The sequence below is a fragment of the Martes martes genome, assembly GCF_963455335.1.
Source record: "Martes martes genome assembly, chromosome: 10".
Lineage (NCBI taxonomy): Eukaryota > Metazoa > Chordata > Mammalia > Carnivora > Mustelidae > Martes > Martes martes.
In genome coordinates, this window is record NC_137898.1 from 565426 (window position 1) to 585498 (window position 20073).

Sequence of the window (20073 nt, forward strand, 5' to 3'; positions counted from 1 at the left end):
TGAGTTTGTTAGAGCTCTCCTGCGAGGGAAACCGGTTGGTTGTTGCTTGCCAGGACACGGACATTGAGGCCCGTTCTGTGTCTTTTTTTTTAAATTTTTTTTTGACAGACAGAGATCACAAGTAGGCAGAGAGGCAGGCAGAGAGGAGGAAGCAGGCTCCCCGCTGAGCAGAGAGCCCGACGTGGGGCTCGATCCCAGGACCCTGAGACCATGACCTGAGCCGAAGGCAGAGGCTTTAACCCACTGAGCCACCCAGGTGCCCCCGTTCTGTGTCTTTAATGCTGCTTTCAGATTGTCCTTAGAAAGCTGAAGGAGCGCTCAGCTGTGGCCAGGGGCTCCCTCCCGTTGCGCCTTTGCAGCTGCAGAAGCTGCCGGCCATCTCCCTCCGCCCCCTCCCGGCTCAGGAGCCTGGTGGAGGAGGGCCGGGGGCCAACAGCGACCCAGTGCTTTTTCCTGAGCTTTATTTGCATTCTCATTGCATTCCTTTTTTTTTTTTTTTAGAGACTTTATTTATTTGACAGACAGAGATCACAAGCAGGCAGAGAGGCAGGCAGAGAGAGAGGGGGAAGCAGCCTCCCTGCTGTGCAGAGAGCCCGATGTGGGGCTCGATCCCAGGACCCTGAGAACATGACCTGAGCCGAAGGCACACGCTTAACCCACTGAGGCAGCCCGGTGCCCCCGCATTCCTTTGTTTTATCTATTTCATATTCATGAGAGAACTTCTTTATTTAAGCAGTGTCTTCCTTCAAGACACGGGAACTGGTGGGAGTGACTTCTTGTTGTCCCGGGACAAGAGCAGGTGTCCCCGTGCTGCCTGGGGTTCCCTGTGCACTGAGGCGGGGTGCCGTGTGGGGGGCGCTCTACAGGGAAGGGGCCTCACCCGGCCTGGGCTGCCGCAGGGAGCAGCGGGGCGGGCCTGTTCAGGCAGGGCAGGGATAGGCGCCCCCAGCTGCTGTTTTCCATGGTTGCTCTTCTGGGTTGGAAAGATCCAAGTGAGTCCAAGGGGAATGACTCCCTTCTGGTCCATACAGAATCGTTTTTTTTTTTTTCTTCTTTTAAAGATTTTATTTTTTAAGTAGCATCGGTACCCAGCATGGGGTGCAAACTCACACTCTGAGATCAAGAGTTGCGTGCTCTCCTGGCCGAGCCAGCCAGGTGCCCCTATGCGGAGTGATTTAAGCGAGGGGCAGCCGTGAGTGCTGCTGACCCCAGACCCAGAGGAGGGCGGCAGGGCAGGTAGAGACTCGGCCGGCTGCTGCGGTGTTCCGCAGGCCTCCACGGAGGCAGGGAGCTGGGCCGCCGGCCTTGCCGGACGCCCAGGTTCTCGGAGAGAAGCTCCAGAAGGAAAATGACAGACGTGTGCTGTCTCAGACACGATGGGCCAGTCAGAGCGGTTTTGAATCTGGCCCAGGGGCTCTGGGTTGTTGCTCTCGGTTTAAAGTTTTACCTGGAAAATGAGTTTACTGTTGGAAGCCAGCCGCAGGCCTGTTGGCTGTGGTCACAGTGTGCACTTGTGTGTCTGCTCCAGGGTGTGGTGACCGCCGCCACCAGCCTCATCACCACCTTGGCGCAGAAGAACCCCGAGGAGTTCAAGACGTCCGCCGCTCTGGCCGCCTCCAGATTGAGCAGGGTGAGTGTTGACGGGCAGCGGGCCTCAGGGTACGTGTTCGTCTGAGTTTTTTAATTTAATTGATACGGTAGCTTACTGTTTAGAATACAAGATACTGGACTCAGTTTGTAAATCCAGGGTGAGAACTTGTCTTGGTTTGGAATTTGTTGGGTTTTCTTTCCACCTTTTGCCACTTGAGAAACGTCCTGTCCCTACGGGAAAGTGCCCGGAGTGAAGCAGTGCAGTCCACGGTTGTGTCGCCCGAGTGCCGCTCAGCCCCTGTGCTGGCTGGGGAATGGGGGTGCCGGCGGCGCCCCCCACCGCAGGGAGCCCTGTCCTCATTCGGGTGGCCTCCCTCTTCACTTTCCTTTGCTGCCTGAGCGCGTGTCCTTCACTCGGACATCTGGCTCGGATGGTGTCCTGAGTCGTGCACAGGGACCCTGCAGCGGCCCGCGTTCTTTGTGTGTGACTCGTAGAGCTCAGCACTGGGGGGTCGGCAGGCTTGTGCTGCGTGCCGTCCCTTCGTGGCGATGCCGTGGAGCGCTTACATGAGTACAGCACAGCCGGCTGACCCGTCACCTTGTCTGACCCTGAGGCGGCGGGGAGCGGCCTGCTGTGTTCAGCTTGGCTGTCTCTTGGCTCTTGTGTGTGGATGGCCGCGAGACAGGTCCCTGGAGGTGGCGTCGCTGGGTCGTGGGGTGGCTGCGCTTCACCTCGAGGGGACAGTGTAGAGCAGCTGTACCGACTGGCCTCCCCGCCCACAGTGTGCCCTTCCCGCCGCTCTGTATCTCCGCCTTGCGCATCGGCTATCGGGGGGCGAGGCGGCGTGTCCTTGTCGTGTAAGTTTGCATTTTCGTCTCTACCCTCCAGGTAGAGCAGCTTGGCTGCCCTTTTTTTTTTTAAAGATTTTATTTATTGACAGAGACACAGTGAGAGAGAGGGCACAAGCAGTGGCAGAGGGAGAGGCAGAAGCAGGCTCCCCGCTGAGCAGGGTGCCGGATGCGGGGCTCGATCCCAGGACCCCGGGATCGTGACCTGAGCCGAAGGCAGATGCTTAACCCACTTAGCCACCCAGGCGCCCTTTCTTGCCTTTTTGAATGTCTTTTGTGAAGTGCCTGTTCAGTCTTTTGCTTGTTTTTCTGCCATCACCTTTTTGTTGTTCTGTAGAAGAAATTCTTTATCTATTTTAGGTCTGAGCGTTTTGTTGGTTATGAGAGGTTGAACCAAACCGGCCACCTTTAGTGGTTACTGGTCTCCAGCAATGCCGTCTTCATGTGCCTCCGTCTGCTCCGTCTTCAAAAGAATCTTGTCCTCCTCTGTAGGTTGCCCTTTCACGGTCTCGGTGAGGTCTTCTGTGATTGCAAACCCCCAACTTACTGTGCTAACCCCGTCCTCTGCGGCTAGTGCTTCTGGTGCCCCGTCTGTGGAGTCTTTCCCTGTCCCGTGGCTGCATGTTTAGGTTGACAAGCTGCCTTGGGATGGGTTTCTGCGTATACCAGATGTCCCAGTGCTCCTGCTAAAGCCTCCCCCCACCCCCGCCTCCGCAGCGGGGTCCCCTGGGCCGTCTCTCTGCCCCTCCCCTGCTGTCTCGGTTCATCTTGCCCAGCGACATGCTGTCCTAGTTACTGGGAATTGATGTCCCGTGGAACACGCCCTCCTGTCTCGCTCCCCCACCTCCCAGATCCTGCCGGGACTGGAGGGGGTCAGTTTTGAGAGAAGTAAAATCTTTACAGTATTGAGTCTTTGAATCCATGACCATGGTATCCCTTTCCGCCGATCTGGAGAGTCACTTTAATTTTTCTCACTCTTGTTTTGTAACTTCTTGAGTAGCAGTTCCTTTATCTGTTGTCAGGGTTACCTCTGTACGGTTTATTTGATTTACTTTTATATTTTATTTTATTTTATTTTTTATTTTTTTATTTTTTTATTTTATTTATTTATTTATTTTTTAAAGATTTTATTTATTATTTGACAGAGAGATCACAAGCAGGCAGAGAGGCAGGCAGAGAGAGAGGAAGAAGCAAGCTCCCCGCTGAGCAGAGAGCCCGATGCGGGGCTTGATCCTAGGACCCTGAGATCATGACCTGAGCTGAAGGCAGAGGCTTTAACCCACTGAGCCACCCAGGCGCCCCAATTCTTTTATTTTTTAGAAGATTTTATTTATTTATTTGACAGACAGAGATCACAAGTAGGCAGAGAGGCAGGCAGAGAGAGGAGAAAGCAGGCTCTCCACGGAACAGAGAGCCCGATGCAGGGCTCGATCCCAGGACCCTGGGATCATGACCTGAGCCGAAGGCAGAGGCTTTAACCCACTGAGCCACCCAGGCGCCCCTATATTTTATTTTTTAAAAATATTTTATTTATTTATTTGACAGAGAGAGACAGCGAGAGAGGGAACACAAGCAGGGGGAGTGGGAGAGGGAGAAACAGGCTTCCCGCTGAACAGAGAGTCCGATGTGCGGCTTGATCCCAGAACCCTGGGATCCTGACCTGAGTTGAAGGCAGATGCTTAATGACTAAGCCACCCAGGCGTCCCTATACAGTTTATTTTAAAAATGCTATTCCTAATGATATCTTTTTTTATAAGATTTTATTTATTTGGGCTGCCTGAGTGGCTCAGTGGGTTAGGCCTCTCCCTCTGCCTGCCTCTCTGCCTACTTGTGATCTCTGTCAAATAAATACATAAAATCTTTAAAAAAAAACCCTCTCCTTGTTTTACTTCTTTTACTTTTTTAGGTTAATTTGCTAGTTCCTTTGTACATTTTTGGGGTGAATTCTTCATTGCTTTTATTTTTATATTTGGCTCACATGTGTGCGTTTCTAAGTCGGACGCTTCTGAGCGTGGCTTCAGCGGCAGGCAGCGGCCTGCTCTGGCTCCTTCTGTCCTGTGGAGCTGAGTGTCCCCTGGCTTCCTGCTCTGTGTGCCCGTAGGCTCTAAAACCCCAGCCCTAACCCTAACCCTGTCTGTGCCTTCCGCGGAGCTCACCTTCCTTCCCAGGCCACGTCCTGGGTCTGGGCTGCAGCCTTGCAGCTGAGGGTGGGGGTCATGGTGAGACCTTCCTGAACATGCTTCCTACGTATGACCTCAAGTGTCACAGCTGGGAGCTTGGCAGGGTGGTGCTCCTCTGACCTCCCTGACACGGGGAGTGAGGAAGGTGTGTCAGTGGAAATGAACTGTCCTTGGGGCAGTTGGGTACGCAAGAGGAGGAGGGAGGGTCTGCCCTGCCAAGGACTCGGACGGCCAGGGAGAGGGGACCGGGAGGGAAGGACGCTTGCTCTCTGGCCTCGGTGAGCTCTCGGCAGGGCTGGCGCTGGAGGGCTGTACTGGGGGTGGAGGGGGATGGACTGGGTTCAGAACACCAGCTCCGCCCTGAGAGGATCTGAGTCCTCCCTCTTGTGTCTCATCTGTGTCCTGGTCCACGAAGGAGAGTTTGGGTTCCCAGTGCAGGTGCGGTTGGTTCCAGAGCAGTTCCAGGTCAGTGGCGCCGGCGGGTTTGTGCGTGCGGGGTGGCGTGGCCATCGCAGAGCAGGAGCGTGTGGGGCCGCCCCCGATGACGATGGTGGCCGGCTGCTCGCCCTGTGAGCGCAGTGTCGCCGTGTCCCCTGACCTCGGGGACAGAGAGCAGTGTGTTAAATACCCTCCACTCATCGAACGGAGCCATTTCTCAGGCAGTGTGTGATCCGAGGACCCCACAGAGGGCCTCTCTTGGTGACACCTGCCTGCCCCTGGGGTGTCTTACAGATTGTGACGTCCGCGTCCACAGACCTGCAGGATTACACCTACTACTTCGTCGCGGCCCCCTGGCTGTCCGTGAAGCTCCTGCGGCTGCTGCAGTGCTACCCGCCCCCAGGTAACCAACGCGCGGCCGCGGCCTCTCGGAGCGGACTGCTTCGGGGCCGGACCCCGTGGCTTCTGTCTGCTGCCTTTGTGAGGCCTTTCCCGGCGCTGGCCCCTGTTCTGTGGCCCCTGTGTGCTGCTGGTGCACGTCGTGGCCTCCCCGGAGCAGCTGGTACAGAACTCACGATTTTGTTACAAAGCGGGATTATCTCTGCTTTGTATATAGTATCAGACCTGTGTAGGTTTTTGAAATAATGTTTTTCAGTAAAATTTGAAACTTGAAACACTTACACACTTTGTTATCTTAAGTTGTTAATAATCTGTATAACCTTAATGTACCCAGTGGGGATATTCTTGTGATCTTGTTTTACTGAAAAATGTTACATTCGACTGGTATGGTGAATGTCTCGGAATAGAACTTCTTGGTTGAAGAATGTAGATGAAATTTTTTTTTAGATTTTGTTTATTTATTAGAGAGAGTGAGAGATAGATCATGAGCGTCCGGCAGAGGGAGAAGAAGGCTCCCTGCTGAGCGGAGAGCCCGATGAGGGGCTCGATCCCAGGACCCAGAGATCATGACCTGAGCCGAAGGCAGAGGCTTAAGTGACGGAGCCCCCCAGGCGCCCTGTAGATGAACATTTTTTATTGTTAACTTCTAAATCGCCCTTTGCAAAAATTGCTTGTTGTTGTAGCCTTTACATTTTAATTTAACTGGTTTCTGTACAAGATATTATTTTGTTAGTTTTAAGTGATTTTCTCTTAACTAAATATCTTTCATACCAAAGTATGAGCTGCACACCTGCGGCAGAGCCGTCCCTTGAGCTGGGGCGGCCCGGCCTCCCTGTGGACCCTGCTCCTTGCTGCCTCACCCCCACTGCTGGCGGCCGTCCTGCGTCCTCACTCTGACATTGTCTGTGGGTGCGGCTGCAGTTTCCTGGCCTCCGCGCCCCAGCCCTGGGTGGCTGCTCCTCGGGGTTCCTGCTGGCGCCGCCCGCTGCGCTTGTCCGCACTTCTGCTCTGCTCTCCAGCGGCTGGGCTTGTGACGCCCCAGAGGTGCTGGACGTTTTGGGGGATAGGTCATTTATGATATTCTGATATTTTTACTGCTTTCTTCTACCTTTTTTTGTCTTTTATTTCTTTTTTATGGTTTGATCAGAACTTTATAAGTTTCCTTTTCTTTTTTAATTGGTTTTGGTAACATTTTCTCTGTATCTTTTGGGAATGAAGGTGCAGAAAAAGATCTTTTGCCCCGTCTTTCAAACTTTTATATTATGTATTTTGTCTGTGTCTCTGAGATTTTATTTTCTCTCGATTTGCGTGCTCTGTAACACAGCGAAAATGTCGGGCATCTTATTTGCTTTAAAACATGTGGGGAGGGGCGCCTGGGTGGTTCAGTGGGTTGGGTCTCTGCCTTCGGCTCGGGTCATGATCTCAGGGTCCTGGGATCGAGTCCCGTGTCAGGCTCCCTGCTCAGCGGGGAGCCTGCTTCCCTCTCTCTCTCTCTGCCTCCTTGTGATCTCTCTCTGTCAAATAAATAAATAAAATATAAAAAAAACCCCCACAAAAACACATGGGGAGTTACCCCTAGCTGCTAAACCCTCTCATTTTAAGTAGCTCCACAGTTGGACCAGGAACCCCTGCCCGCCATCTCCCCCTTGTTGTGAGGCAGTGTGGCTGGGAGGGAAGGTGGGTGGGGGCCCGGCCTGACGGTGCTCTGTCTCGCCCAGAAGACCCTGCAGTGCGAGGTCGCCTGACCGAGTGCCTGGAGACGGTTCTGAACAAAGCTCAGGAACCACCCAAGTCAAAAAAAGTGCAGCATTCCAACGCCAAGAACGCCGTGCTCTTCGAGGCGATCAGCCTGATCATTCACCACGATAGGTGGGTCAGGGTCACTGTGCTCTCCTTCCCCTGGCCCTGCCCTGCGGGGAGGACGCGCCCCTCTTGAGCACGGGCAGGTGCTCTTTCTCGGTGATGCCAGGCCTTCTGGGTGTCACTGAGTGCTTACCTCTTTCCCGATGTGGACACGTCGCCTCTGCCCTCCTCAGACGGGTGTGGGCTCCCCGTGTGGCCCTTTCTTGGCTCCCCTCCAGCACCTCTCTCGCCTCCAAGCTTGCGCCCTGTTCGCCGTGGCCCTGCCTTTCCCTGAGGGCCTCTCCTGTTCCTCCTGGGCACTCCGGTCCTGCCCGGCTTCTCCCATAACCTTACAGGAAAGGCGAGGGTGGGTGGCTGGTAGCTTTCCTGGGCCACAGGCACACTCAGTGTTGGTCTGAGGTCTTCCTGGGGAGTGGTGGGGCGGCCACGCGCGCCCGTGCAGCACAGGGAGGCGGCGGCCGCGCAGTGGCTCCCTTGCTTGTCTCCTCAGCTCCTGGAGTCCCGTGGTCTGACTGTGGCCTTGTGGATGGCGTCTTGTCGTAGAGTTTGCGTTAGCGTGATGGTGTGGCTGCTGGGCGGGGCTGTGCGAGGTGCCACCTGGGTCCCCACAACCACAGAGTGGTGCACCCCGCCCCAGATGGGGGCTCAGGAGGCGTGGCGGCCCCTTTCCCGGCCATCTTCCACCTCCGCATTTCTGGACAGATGTGTTTCTAGGGACAGAAAGTCCTACTGAGAATCCTACATCAGCAGGGTTGGGAACTGTTGAAAACGGAGGCTTTGATTTTAGAGGAAGCCCTTTGGTCTCAGTTATTGGAGATACTTAGTGAGCGACAGTATCATGAGGGCGAAGTCGAGATGAAGTAGCCGCGCAGCTAGACTCCTTGGGAAGCGGTACTGCGGCCTTGCCGACCGCACGCCTCTGTGTCTGTGCGCGGGGCTCTCAGGAGTCTGCTTGTGGGCAAGGCCTCTGTTCAGCCATTCGCCAGGGCTTGCTGCCTCTGGCTGAGATGAGCTCTCTGGCCCCTTGGCGAGAGGCTGAGCATTCCCTCTGTGAACTCGGCACAGAGGCTTAGGGGATGCTCGGCTCGGGATGGTGCCGCTTCTGTCACCAGCTCTTAGGAGTTGGTGGAATTCTGCATATGAGGTGGCAGCGAACAGAGCAGGTGCAAAACTGGCCTCCACGTTTACGTTCAAAGCTTTTGTTGTGGGGGGCCCTAAGGTTTCCCTTCAGCAGCGTGCTGACCATGAATGCCACCTGCCACGCTGACCTGTGGGTGGCCCTGTCTGGGGGGCGTGTGCTGAGGAGCCCCTACCCGCCCGCTTCCGCTGTCCGTGCAGTGAGCCGAATCTGCTCGTCCGTGCCTGTAACCAGCTGGGCCAGTTCCTGCAGCACCGGGAGACCAACCTGCGCTACCTGGCGCTGGAGAGCATGTGCACGCTGGCCAGCTCCGAGTTCTCCCACGAGGCGGTCAAGACGCACATCGAGACAGTCATCAACGCTCTGAAGGCAAGTGCGCTCTCCTGCGGGGCCGGCGTCCCGGGCCTTGTTCTCTCCCTGCCGGTGGGGTCAGCTCGGAGCACGCGGTCCAGAGCGTCCTGTTCCGCACAGAGCCGAGTCACGGTAGAGGTTTGAATCAATGCAGACTGTTCTTTTTGGTAGAAAGAGAAAATATTTTGTCCTTGTCTCTGAGAAGACTCACCCTTTGCAAAAGAAAATTCACCTTCCTTAAGGAATTCAAGTTCCAGAGTTGGAAGAGCCAAGTCGAGGCTGCCTGCGCCCGTCACCCGCCGTTACTCTGCGGGCCGGCTGCCCTCGGGGGGCAGCACGGCGCCCCCAGCGTTACTGGTGCTGGCTGAGGTGCGCCAGAGAGCGAAAGGCAGAGGGGCCGCTGCAGAGCCCCTGGTTCTGCCCAGACTCACGGTTAAGAACTGTCTGACTCTGTCCCTTTGTGTTTTCGCATGTTTGGGCTGTGTTTTGAGCAAGAGGCCACGCAAGGGCTGGCAGCTGAGCTCTTTGGTTCTGGATGCTCCTGGCCCTGGTTTCACTGCCAGAGGTCAGAAAGACCTGCCCTCGCCTTTGCCTCTTGCTTGGTGGTTCAGCCATGTTTCCCAGCCTGTCCTGTGCCAAGGAGCAGCTGGGGTCTCACCGCACTGGGGGTGCTGGCGGAGCAGGTCTCGGGAGGGGCCCGAGAGTGGCACTGTGATAAGCTCCCAGGTGGTGCCGGTCGGTGGCCATGCAGTAGAGGGGCCTCTCAGCCGCCCCAGGGATGTGCCTTGATTCCGGCTAGTCCAGGGCTGCTGGGCCCACGTGTACAAGTGAGGGGCTCTGCGTGAGCGCAGTGTGTCGGGGGTCCCTGGGTCTGGATGCACTGCGGGGAGAGCTGGCAGTGAGTGCTGGGACGGAGTAGGGGGCCTGAGCCGCAGGGGCCTGGCCACCCCACCCACGATCTGCTTGAGCGGTTTTTCATGCTGTGCCTCACGCCCCCAGACGGAGCGGGACGTGAGTGTGCGACAGCGGGCCGTGGACCTCCTCTATGCCATGTGTGACCGCAGCAACGCCCAACAGATCGTGGCTGAGATGCTGAGCTACCTGGAGACGGCTGACTACTCCATCCGAGAAGAGATTGTGAGTGCGACGGCCGCTGGGCCTCCAGCCCGGTCTGCCTCTCCCTAGCGCGCGTGGCTCTGTTCTGATGCTGTCCTGGAATTTCCTGGGTTCTGGGGAGAGACACCTTCACCTTAGCTTCCCGTCCGCATTCTCAGCGGAGCCTTTCAGTCTTTTGGGAGTGACTTTAAACAACCTGTGCGAACAGGGACCCTCACAGTGAGATACTTTTGCAACTCAGGTGAGCATGAGTTCAGATTCCTGTGGGCCAAGGTGTGCAGGTTTGAGCCGTGGAGTTCCTGCTTACGCACGGGGCGCCTGCTCTCTGCTCCGTTGAGTGCAGTCGCCGGTTCCCACCTGGCGGCCTTCGCTTCCGGCAGCGGTTGTTGGCGAAGTGGCCGCACACACCCAACACCTTCTCAGGGTCCCGCACATGCCGGCCTGGGGAGAGGCTGACGGCGATGCGGAATTGGGGTGCGCCGCGTTCCAGGTAGCCCGTGGCCGCACACGGGGGGCCCGAGTGTGTGTTGTGATTTGGAGGGCTCAGTGGAGTCTGTGTGGAGAGGTCAGTGGCCACGCTTCTGGGTCCGAGTGTCCCTGCGTGCAGTCAGACACTCAGGCTTCCAGCCCATCACTTAGGGAGTGGCTGTGGCCCCCGTGGCCAGGCTGGGGCAGGTGCCGGCTCTTCAGTGCTGAGTGGCTGCTTTGGTGAGGAGCAGGGCTGCCTTGGAGAAGAAGGCCGAGGAAGGCTCCTGGCGCTGAACGGACACCCACCAGGAAAGAGGGCTTGGGCACGGCAGGGGAGCCAGGAGGGACCGGGAGGAAGATCCAAGAACAGATGTGCAGGGGAGCGTGGGGTGGGTGGGGTCAGGCTGGGAGGGCGGTCAGGCAGCAGGGGTGAGGCTGGACGCCTGTGCAGGGGGCGCTCGCTCGCTCTGGGGACCGTAGTCAAGGGGACACGGTTCTCCTCGCTGCCAGGTGTGTTCTGAGCAGAGACAGGAGGGGCGTGTTCTTCCAGTTTTTAAGGTCTTGAATGTTAGCCAGCGCCGTGTTGGCTCTTACCCCCTTTCAAATGGCAAGTGACATTCCTCAGTCCGCTTTAGTCGAATGAGAAGTAAGACCGACCTTCTCAGTTTGCAGGTCAGTGCTTTGTCCGTGCGCCGGCGCAGCTTGGCGTGTCTGAGGTTGTGCCCTGGGGTCGCACTGGCTGCTGGGCCTCCACACCTGGGTGTGCCCGCTGCCCTGCTCACAGGGGGCCTTTGTGTGCATAGGGATGACAGGTCCTAGGCAGGGCAGTGGGCCTGCTTGTAGTGTGGCTGAGGACTGGTGGAGGCAGGGCTCGGGGAGCCCGGGTGGGGGGCGGCTTGGGAGGAACCGTCACGGGGTGCACAGCACGGGGGGCAGGGGCCGTGACGGTGCTGGCCTGTGTCGAGATGGTGGGGGAGGCCCTGAGTGCTCAGCTTCAGGGGCGAGCTCTGGGCTCGAAGGGTTTGAAGCCAAGGCCGTGACGCAGTGAGTTTTGGAGCGATGTGCCGGGGTCGCTGTGGAGAGCCGATGTGGGTGCCGGAGGGTGGGCAGAGCACATGGCTGGTGGTCCGGGCTCCGGCAGGGGCTTTGGAACGCAGTCAGGAGGCTGATGGAGTGTGGGGGGGTGGGCCGTGAGGACAGGCAGCTGCTTGAAGAGCAGCTGGTGCCGTTCAGGGGGGCTCGGCACCCCAAGAAGGTGACTGGGGAGGGGGCGAGGTCTGCTTTTGGGCAGCTCAGTGCCGTTGCCCCGGGGCAGCGCGTGGGGTCCATAGAGCCCTCTGGCACGCATCGGGGGGTGAATGAGTGGGTGCGGCCTCCTACGAAGAATAGGGGGGACAGTGTTGGGAAAGGCCGGAACAGGAGGGGACCCGGCGGGCCCTGGTGCTCCATGGGTGGGGCTGCTGGGAGGAGGCCCCACGCCAGGGTTGCCTGGGCTGCAGCTGGACGGCAGTGCAGGGCACGGCTTGGTGTTCCCCTCTGCAGCCGTGACCTGACCCTGCTGCGCTTTCCTAGATCCTTCTAGACTAGGAAGCTGGCTGTGACCCTCCTAGACCTTCCGAGTCTGGCTTTCCCCAGTTAAGCCTACCGGTCCTAACCTTCTGGGCTCCCCGAGAACTTGGCGAAGCTTCTTGCACACCCGAGCTTGGGCGCGTGCGTAGGTCCTTCCGAAGCCCTGGAGTTGACATGGGGCAGTGCGCCCTGGGGCCCAGAGCACCTACCCTGAGCAGCCGCCCACTGCAGGTGCTGAAGGTGGCCATCTTGGCGGAGAAGTATGCCGTGGACTATACGTGGTACGTGGACACCATCCTGAACCTGATCCGGATTGCCGGTGACTACGTGAGCGAGGAGGTGTGGTACCGCGTCATTCAGATCGTCATCAACCGGGACGATGTGCAGGGCTATGCCGCCAAGACGGTGTTCGAGGTACGGCCCGCGTGCCTTTCTCTGGGTAAAGCGTGGGGTTCCGGGGGGCGTCGCGGGGCGCCATGTGTCTCCTGCCGGCTGTTCTGGGAGGTTCCAGCTCGTGCTGTGGATGCCTCCTTTGCCGGAGCTCGTCTCTGGTGTGCACGGGCCTCCGTGGTGTGGTTCTCGGGCTCCGTTGATGAGGGGCGTGGGCCCCCAGGAGGATGGGGGTGCGCACCTGCTCCCCCCACCCCCGGCCGGGGCCCAAGTGGAGCACAGGCCCCGTTCCAGGGCCGGATGGGCCATGTCTCTGCGTCGGAGACGCCCCTGCTGAGGACATAGCTGCAGAAGCGGGAAGGGAAGGCAGGGTAGATCCGAAAGCCAGGACGGTCTCCTGGAAGCTCTGCCGGGAGCTTGCACCTACGGAGGGAAAGTGACCCGTGTCTTGTTTGGGTGTGTCACCGTCACTACCGCTGCCCTGCTGGCCGATGCGTCCCCACTTGTTGATCTGGGCGGGCGGGGGCCGCCGGTGTGTCGGGCTCATTGGGCTCCCTGTCTTACAGGCTCTTCAGGCCCCGGCGTGCCACGAGAACCTGGTCAAAGTGGGGGGCTACATCCTGGGGGAGTTCGGAAACTTGATAGCTGGCGACCCAAGATCCAGGTGAGAGAGCCCCTGGGAGTCGGGCGGGTACTGTGTTGTGGTGCTGGCCCTGGGCCTCCCGCGGAGTGAAGGCTGGCGAGGGTCCTCACCTGCTTGTTGGCACAGCCAGAGCCAGAGCACTTCTGCTGCGGATGACTGTTTCCGTCTTCTCTCAGGCTGTACCGCCGGGGTTTCTAGTTGACTGGAGGGGAGATTTGCGCTTAGTCCGGAGCTGGAGGTGCCGGCCCGACCGCGCACTCTTCTGCGTTACCGGGGCGGGTCTGGCTTAGTGTGGGTCCTTTTCCCAGAGCTGCTCCACGCCCACCCTGAGGGTGAGAGGCATGGGTGCTGGGGTGCGTACGAGGCGTAGGAGACGAGGGGTGGTGCGCCCCCACTCCGTCTGTGCCCTGTCTGCCCGCCACATCCCCCTGACCCAGTGCCCCGTGTGCCCCCCGTGTGCCCCCTGACCCAGTGCCCTGTCTGCCCCCCGTCTGCCCCCTGATCCGGTGCCCTGTGTGCCCCCGGCCTGCCCCCCGCAGCCCCTGACCCAGTGCCCCGTGTGTCCCCCGCAGCCCCTTGATCCAGTTCAACCTGCTTCACTCCAAGTTCCACCTGTGCAGCGTCCCCACCAGGGCGCTGCTCTTGTCCACCTACATCAAGTTCGTGAACCTCTTCCCGGAGGTGAAGGCCACCATTCAGGACGTGCTGCGCAGCGACAGCCAGCTGAAGAACGCGGACGTGGAGCTGCAGCAGCGGGCGGTGGAGTACCTGAGGCTCAGCACGGTCGCCAGCACCGACATCCTGGTAGGCCCCCGCTGCCCTGGGCCCCTGCCGCGCTGTTACGTGTCTCGGGCTGGAAGGCGGGGCTCGGAGCCGTGGCGACCCGGGGCTTCTTTCTCCAGGCCACCGTCCTGGAGGAGATGCCGCCGTTCCCGGAGCGCGAGTCTTCCATCCTGGCCAAGCTCAAAAAGAAGAAGGGCCCGACCACAGTGACGGGCCTGGAGGAGGCCAAGCGGGAGAGGAGCGCGGACGTCAACGGGGGCCCCGAGCCTGCCCCAGCCAGCGCCGTGGTGGGTGCCCTCCTCCTGGGCGGCCTGGTCCCCGAGAGTCAGGGCCGGCAGAGCACCGGCCGGTTCGAGAATTCTGTGTGAAGTGTGACAGCGTGTGCCGAGAACGAGGCAGTGCGACCAGGCTTAGGTCTTCAGCTCTCTTTCGCTCGTGACCTCCGAAAGCTGTTTTCACTCACACACCTGTGTCCCGTCTTCTAGAACATCTTTCGGATTGCCGTCTTCGGTCCAGAGTCCGCTCCCAGCTCCTCTCTGTCCTGTCTTCGGCTCAGACGACACGGTCACTTCCTTGTGCGGCACTGCCCTGCGTGGGGGCCCTGTCCAGCTTTTTCTTGTTGGTTTAGAGCAGCCCAGACTCACCTCATGCTGTCCTTAGAGGTTTTCAGCAGTGGCTTGGGTCAGAGTCAGTTTCTTTTTTCTGTGTGACACGGTGAGAATATTCACGTGTGGATGGAAACACATTTCCTGGTGTTTGTCAGGTGGCAGACGTAGTTCTGAGAGTTGTATCTGTTTCTTGTCTTTTCCTGGCCGGAGTAGGAGTTTTCGTGAGAGCAAGCACACCAGCCCTGCCACGTAGCTGCCACCCGGGTGCTGGGACCGGCTCCCCAGGACTGGGGGCTCTTTGCTCGGCCATTACGGAGGGGATCGTGAAGAGCTTTGTTTCCTGTCTGGGATCTTGGTCCCGTGACGTGAGTGATGCTACTAGCGGTATCAGGTGGCTTTTGTGAGGAGGAGCGTCAGAGAGAATGTGTGCCCCTGTGTAGACAGACCAGGGCCTTTGCTTGTCAGGAGCGTGCTTATGTCTGAGCCCTGGTTCTCCTCGGGGGGTCTGCTCGTGTGGCCCTGTCGACCGTGCGTCTGGCCCTCGAGCCTAGACCGCCCGTGAGCTCCGTATTCAGTCCTTCTCCCCTGACTCGAGGTCCCTGCTGCAGCAGGGGTCACCTGAGCCCTGACGCTCTCTCTCAGGAGGTGCCTTCTTGAGTCTGAACTTGCTGGTGTGTTCGCTTGTGACGCCTGCTCTGTGGTTTCTGGCGGCCGGACGTCGCGCACGGGTTTCTCAGTGAACGTTAGATCCACGCTTTTTCTCCAGGTGGTCATCATGCCTTTGTCCCTGAGGAATTTAGCAGGGTGGCTTTTCCAAGCTCTTTGCCTCTGCGCCTGTCCCCTGGGCACAGAGTGGACCCGAGTCTTGAAGGCCTTGACTGGCTCCCCCCACCCCAGTACGCAGACGCTTGTTTGTGAGGAGGTCCCGAAGGTCACCGTAGTGCCAGGGTGCTGGCGGTAGCTGGCGTTGGGGAGCGGCCTGACTGGAGGCCGTGGGCCTGCGGCTCTTGCACAGACCGTGTTCGTGCCCCACCAGATGGAGTTTTCCCACAGTGCTGGGGCGGGGGCTCCTCTGCCGGTGTCGTCGTCTGGAGCCGGACACACATGACGCAGCGTGGGGCCGTCTCCTGGGAGCAGCGGGGCTGGCCTCTCTGTGCCTTGGGGGGCAGCCCGCACCCTCCTCTCCAGCAGCCCCAGCGCCAGCCGATCGCGCAGACGTGAGCGCAGGAGGTGGGCTTTAATGTCTGTTCTCACGGTTGTCAGTGGTGTCTCCTTATTTGGTTCTTGACTTTTCTGGAGGGGCGTGTGTGTACCAGGTTGTGGGCCACACCTGGTTTGCCCTGCTGTGTCCAGGCTGTGGCACTTGGGAATCTGTCGGCTCCCTTTCTGATTCTGGATGTGAGTGGTGAGCCCCGCTTTGAGAAGGCAGCTGGGATAAGATTTAACAGGTTGTCGTTACGGTTGTTCTCAGGGGTGGGGAGTGGAGCCTCTCTTCCAGGTTCGCTCGGCAAGTGTTTTACGTTCAGGCTGTGAGCTTTCTGCTTGACTGTGAGTGGTGCCCGGCAAGTGCTTGGTGAGTAGATGTTTGTGGTTGTGAGCTGAGAACTGGCAGTGTTGTGGATAGTGTCACGATCACGGGAGTGATGATCTGTTCTCAGTGCTCAGGTGGCTGGGGATCTGATTAGAGACCCCTCCAAAGGGGACAGGAGAAGCAGGACAGAAAAGGGGGAAAGGTCCCTCTGGGCTGAAATTCTCCTCTAGTCTCCCCTCCCACCTCGGAGGGGAGGCCCTGCCTCAGAGTGGCATTGAGATGTCTGGATTTTACATGGAGAACGGTGTGTTTCCCTGTGGTGTGGTGCTGGCCAGACCGTCTAACTCGGGGCCACAGACAAGGCTGGAAGCATGTTCTCTTTGCAACAGGCTGCTCTCCGTGTGCCCACCTTCTGTGGGCCTGGGGCCTCGGCCCTGGGGTCTCCCAGTTGCTCGTCTGTGCATGGTGAGCACATGCAGCTAGCGTCTCTTGGTGGCACCAGGGCCATCGCTGGTGGAGGTTTGGAGACGGCCTGGTGCTCCCGGGGCTTTCCAGCCGACATGCAGTCTGTAGGCTGGGACTCTTCCTGCTGTGCCAAGTCCTGCTCTTGCTGCCGTCAAGGTGAGGAGAGGTGGCTTGTGCTGATGGGCGTCGGGCAGGCTCCCCGGGGACTGTCTCCCTGAGTGCTGGAAGGAGGAGGTGGCCGTGGAGAGGCAGTGGGTCTCAGCACGCCCGCCTTTGAGCAGACCTGGCCCAGGAATCTGGGGCAGGAGTGGTTGTCCAGGGAGGTCCTCCCGACAGAACAGCCTTGCTTTCGTCTGTTGTAATTTTGGGGGGCATATTTGACTTAATTGGACAAAATATTTTCTTTTTTCTTTTTTAAAAATGTTCAAAAATTTTTTTGAGAGGCATTGTGCCTTCACGTGCTTGGTGGGGGTTGGGGAGGGGCAGAGGGAGAGAGAGAGTCTCAGTCAGGCGTCTCGTTCAGCACGGAGCCCGACGTGGGGCTTGGTCTCACAGCCCCGAGCCAAGATGAAGAGTCAGACACTTAACCGACTGAGCCACCCAGGCACCCCGGACAGAAGATTTTCTTTAAGAAACATTTGGGGCTCCCGGGTGGCTCAGTCGGTTAAGTGCCTGACTTCGGCTCAGGTCATGATATCGGGGTCCTCGGATTGAGCCCTGTGTCAGGCTCTCTGCTCAGCAGGGAGTCTGCTTCTCCCTCTCCCACCCACCTTGTGGTCCCACCCACCTCGCGCAAATAAATAAGTAAAATCTTAAAAATCTTAAAAATGAAACAAAAACATTTGAATCAGGGCATCTGGGTAGTTCAGTTGGTTAGGCATCTGACTCTTGGTTTTGGCTTGGGTCATGATCTCAGGGTCCTGGGACTGAGCTTCACGTCGGGCTCTGTCCTTGGCATGGAGTCTTCTTGGGACTCCCTATCCCTCTTCCTCTCTCTCTTTCGAATAAATAAAGAAATCTTAAAACGAACAAATATTTGAACCATTATTCAGGAAGCAGTGGTAAAGATCTTGCAGTAGGTGGTGGGGGGAAATAAGCCCCATTTAGGCTGTAGGTCTGTTAGCTGTGGTAGTCCCCTTCAGCGCTCCTTGGATGGTCAGACTCCTCCTCTGACGGTGTTAGTAAAGCAGTGCCGTGAGGAGCTGTGCTCCCAGGAGCACTGTCAGGGGTGCAGGGCGGGCCAGGAGCCACCTGGAGAGGTCACATCCATACCCTTTCTGATGGTGCAGAAGTTTCTGGTATTCCTTCTCGCGACAGCTCCTCTGTGGTCCCCATCCCTTCTCTGCGGGCCCATGTGACTGATGCCGCTCCTCTCCCGGGCCTGCCCCTTCCTGAGGAGCCCAGCCCGTCTGGTGCGCCAGGAGCACCCGCAGCCTCAAGGAAGGAGGGGCGTCCTGCAGAGCAGGCCTCTCAGCCCCGTCAGACCACGCCCTCTTTGCAGAACACACGTTTTGGGATGCCTCCGTTATCTTGGAATGGGATCCCTACGTGATACCACCTAGTGACACGAGATCCTTTAGAAGTTCAGTGTGACATTGTGGCGCGGAAGGGAAGCGGCAGTTATCTGCAGCAACGGAAACTGATGTTCGCGCCCCGGGCCCGGGTGGGGGTGCCAGAAGCAGGCGGCGGTCAGAGGTCTCGCCTGCGGTGCGACCCGCCAGTGCCTGGGTGGGCGCCCACCGGCTGGGGCAGGCACTCGGCCTCCCTCGGCTCACGGCTCACGGGGTAGTCGTGTTCCTGGAGGGGTGGGTGCGTGCTAATGCCCAGCAAACGCGAGCGCGGCGGTGTATGGTGGCGTCAGGACCTAGTCCGGGCGTCCCAGACCGACTTGTGCCTTCACGGATGTGCCGTGGGGCGCTCAGAAGTCATTCCAGACGCGTCCTCAAGGCCGAGTGGCCCGCCCCGGGGGTGACGAGAGCCCGCTCGCCGCCCGGGGTGCGGGGCCAGATGTTTGCATCAGCTGGGTGAGTGCTTTGTGGGGCAGTGGTCCCCCGTGGGTTTGCTCTTTGTTTTCTGCTTAGGATCAAAAAGCAGCCGTTAAAACAAAATGTGTCCTGTAGGTTTTTAAATCTGCTTTTCCCTCTGTGACTCGGTCGGACTTACACACGGGTAGACTGAGAGCGTGCGCTGGCCGCTTGCGGGCCCGGCTCTCAGCTCACTCCCCCTTTGGAAGGGGGACCCTGGAGTGTGAGACCTCAGTTCTTTCTGGCCTCCTTTGTGGCAAAAGTGTTTTCAGAGCTTTTTTTTTCCCGTTCAGGTAATCTTCATGATAAAAGGTTGCTCTTTTTCCGGTTGTGTGAGATTGTGACTGACCCTCCAGCTGGGGGCTGTGGGCTTGACCCTGGGGTACAGTCCCCACTACCGTGCTGCACGCTGGCCCTGTGCAGCCTGGCAGGAGCCATGGGCGGGGGGCGCAGGCGCTTGTGCCTGCTTGGCCTTGGCGTGCCTGAAGGTTCCCCGCTGACCCTCTCTTTCCCTGTTTTCCAGTCCACGCCTTCTCCATCGGCAGACCTCTTGGGTCTGGGGGCCGCACCCCCTGCCCCCGCAGGCCCCCCGCCCTCCTCCGGCGGGCTGCTCGTGGACGTGTTCTCAGATTCACCCTCCGCAGTGGCGCCGCTGGCTCCCGGCTCCGAAGACAACTTCGCCAGGTAGGTGGTCTCTCGTGTCCTCGAGACCGGGACTCTCTCGGCCTCTGGCCCCTGCCCAGGGCCCACCGTCTGCACCAGCTGCTGGCAGCGGGCCTCGGTCCTCACTGCCCAGAGCGTGCTGGCGGGTTTGCTCTGGAACTGGCCCCTCCCTCATGGAGCGTGGGTTCTCACTAGAGAAAGGTGGTTAAGTCTCTCAAGAAGGAGAGCAAGTAGAGCTGCACCCTGTCGCCGGCCGCGCCTCTCCTAGCCCCGACGTCCGCCCGTCTGTGTGTGTGCCTGGCGGGTGCCCAGCCTGCCCTTCGTGTTAACACACACTACTTAGCGCACCCTCCTGCTTCCTCCCTGTCCGTCCGTGGCGCTGCCGCCCTCCCCCGCCAGCCCCGACTGCCCTGCTTCCCATGTTGCCTCATCAGGACATCCCGCCCCCACCGTGCATGGAGCCCTGCTTGCCGTGAGCCGTCCACATGGCGCTTCGTCCCCGTGTCCAGAACGTGGACATCACAGTGCCCTTCCCAGCATGTTTTCTTTCCTGCTTTCTTTGCTGTATGGTTCCGTACCTTCCTTCTGTCTGCTCTCTGTCCCTTGTGTCTCTGCCGGTCTTCAGTCGGCCCGGAGGTGTGGGAGGGCCTGGCTTGGGGGTGGGGTGGGCTGGCCAGATGGAGTGTCTTCACAGAGCGGCCCCTGTCCTTGGGTGTCCTGACGACAGCAGCAGGATTTGCATGGTTTTGTGGTTTTCCTGTCTCTCGGCGTTTGTGCTGTGTGTGAATTCTTGCTTCTTGCTGCTTGTTGAAGGTGGTGAGGAGAGGTGGGTTTGGACGGGTGTGAATTATGGTCTGTGGCTTCTGGAAGTGCGGAGTTGGGAGATTGAAAAGCACCGCACACCGCAGGCTGCGAGGCCTGGGGACAGAGCCCGGCTCTACACTGGACGTCCTGTCCTAGGCAGTGGTCTGGGGCAGGGGCGTCCCCTGACATTCTTGGCCCTTG

The 20073-nt window shown here is 58.8% G+C and overlaps 1 protein-coding gene across 2 annotated transcripts in view; it reads left to right on the top strand.

Annotated features, from left to right (window-relative positions):
- Positions 1–20073, top strand: part of AP2A2 (adaptor related protein complex 2 subunit alpha 2) — an 81739-nt gene that overhangs the window by 55205 nt on the left and 6461 nt on the right. Inside the window, exons 6-15 of one of the 2 annotated variants that reach the window (XM_080816734.1) lie at positions 1529–1630; positions 5352–5460; positions 7178–7325; positions 8658–8826; positions 9808–9945; positions 12193–12375; positions 12918–13015; positions 13567–13798; positions 13897–14064; positions 18929–19089. In XM_080816734.1, coding sequence (XP_080672860.1) covers positions 1529–1630; positions 5352–5460; positions 7178–7325; positions 8658–8826; positions 9808–9945; positions 12193–12375; positions 12918–13015; positions 13567–13798; positions 13897–14064; positions 18929–19089 — 1508 coding nt within the window. Of the gene's footprint in view, positions 1–1528; positions 1631–5351; positions 5461–7174; positions 7326–8657; positions 8827–9807; positions 9946–12192; positions 12376–12917; positions 13016–13566; positions 13799–13896; positions 14065–18928; positions 19090–20073 lie in introns of both variants that reach the window. The other variant, XM_080816733.1, reaches the window with a different exon arrangement.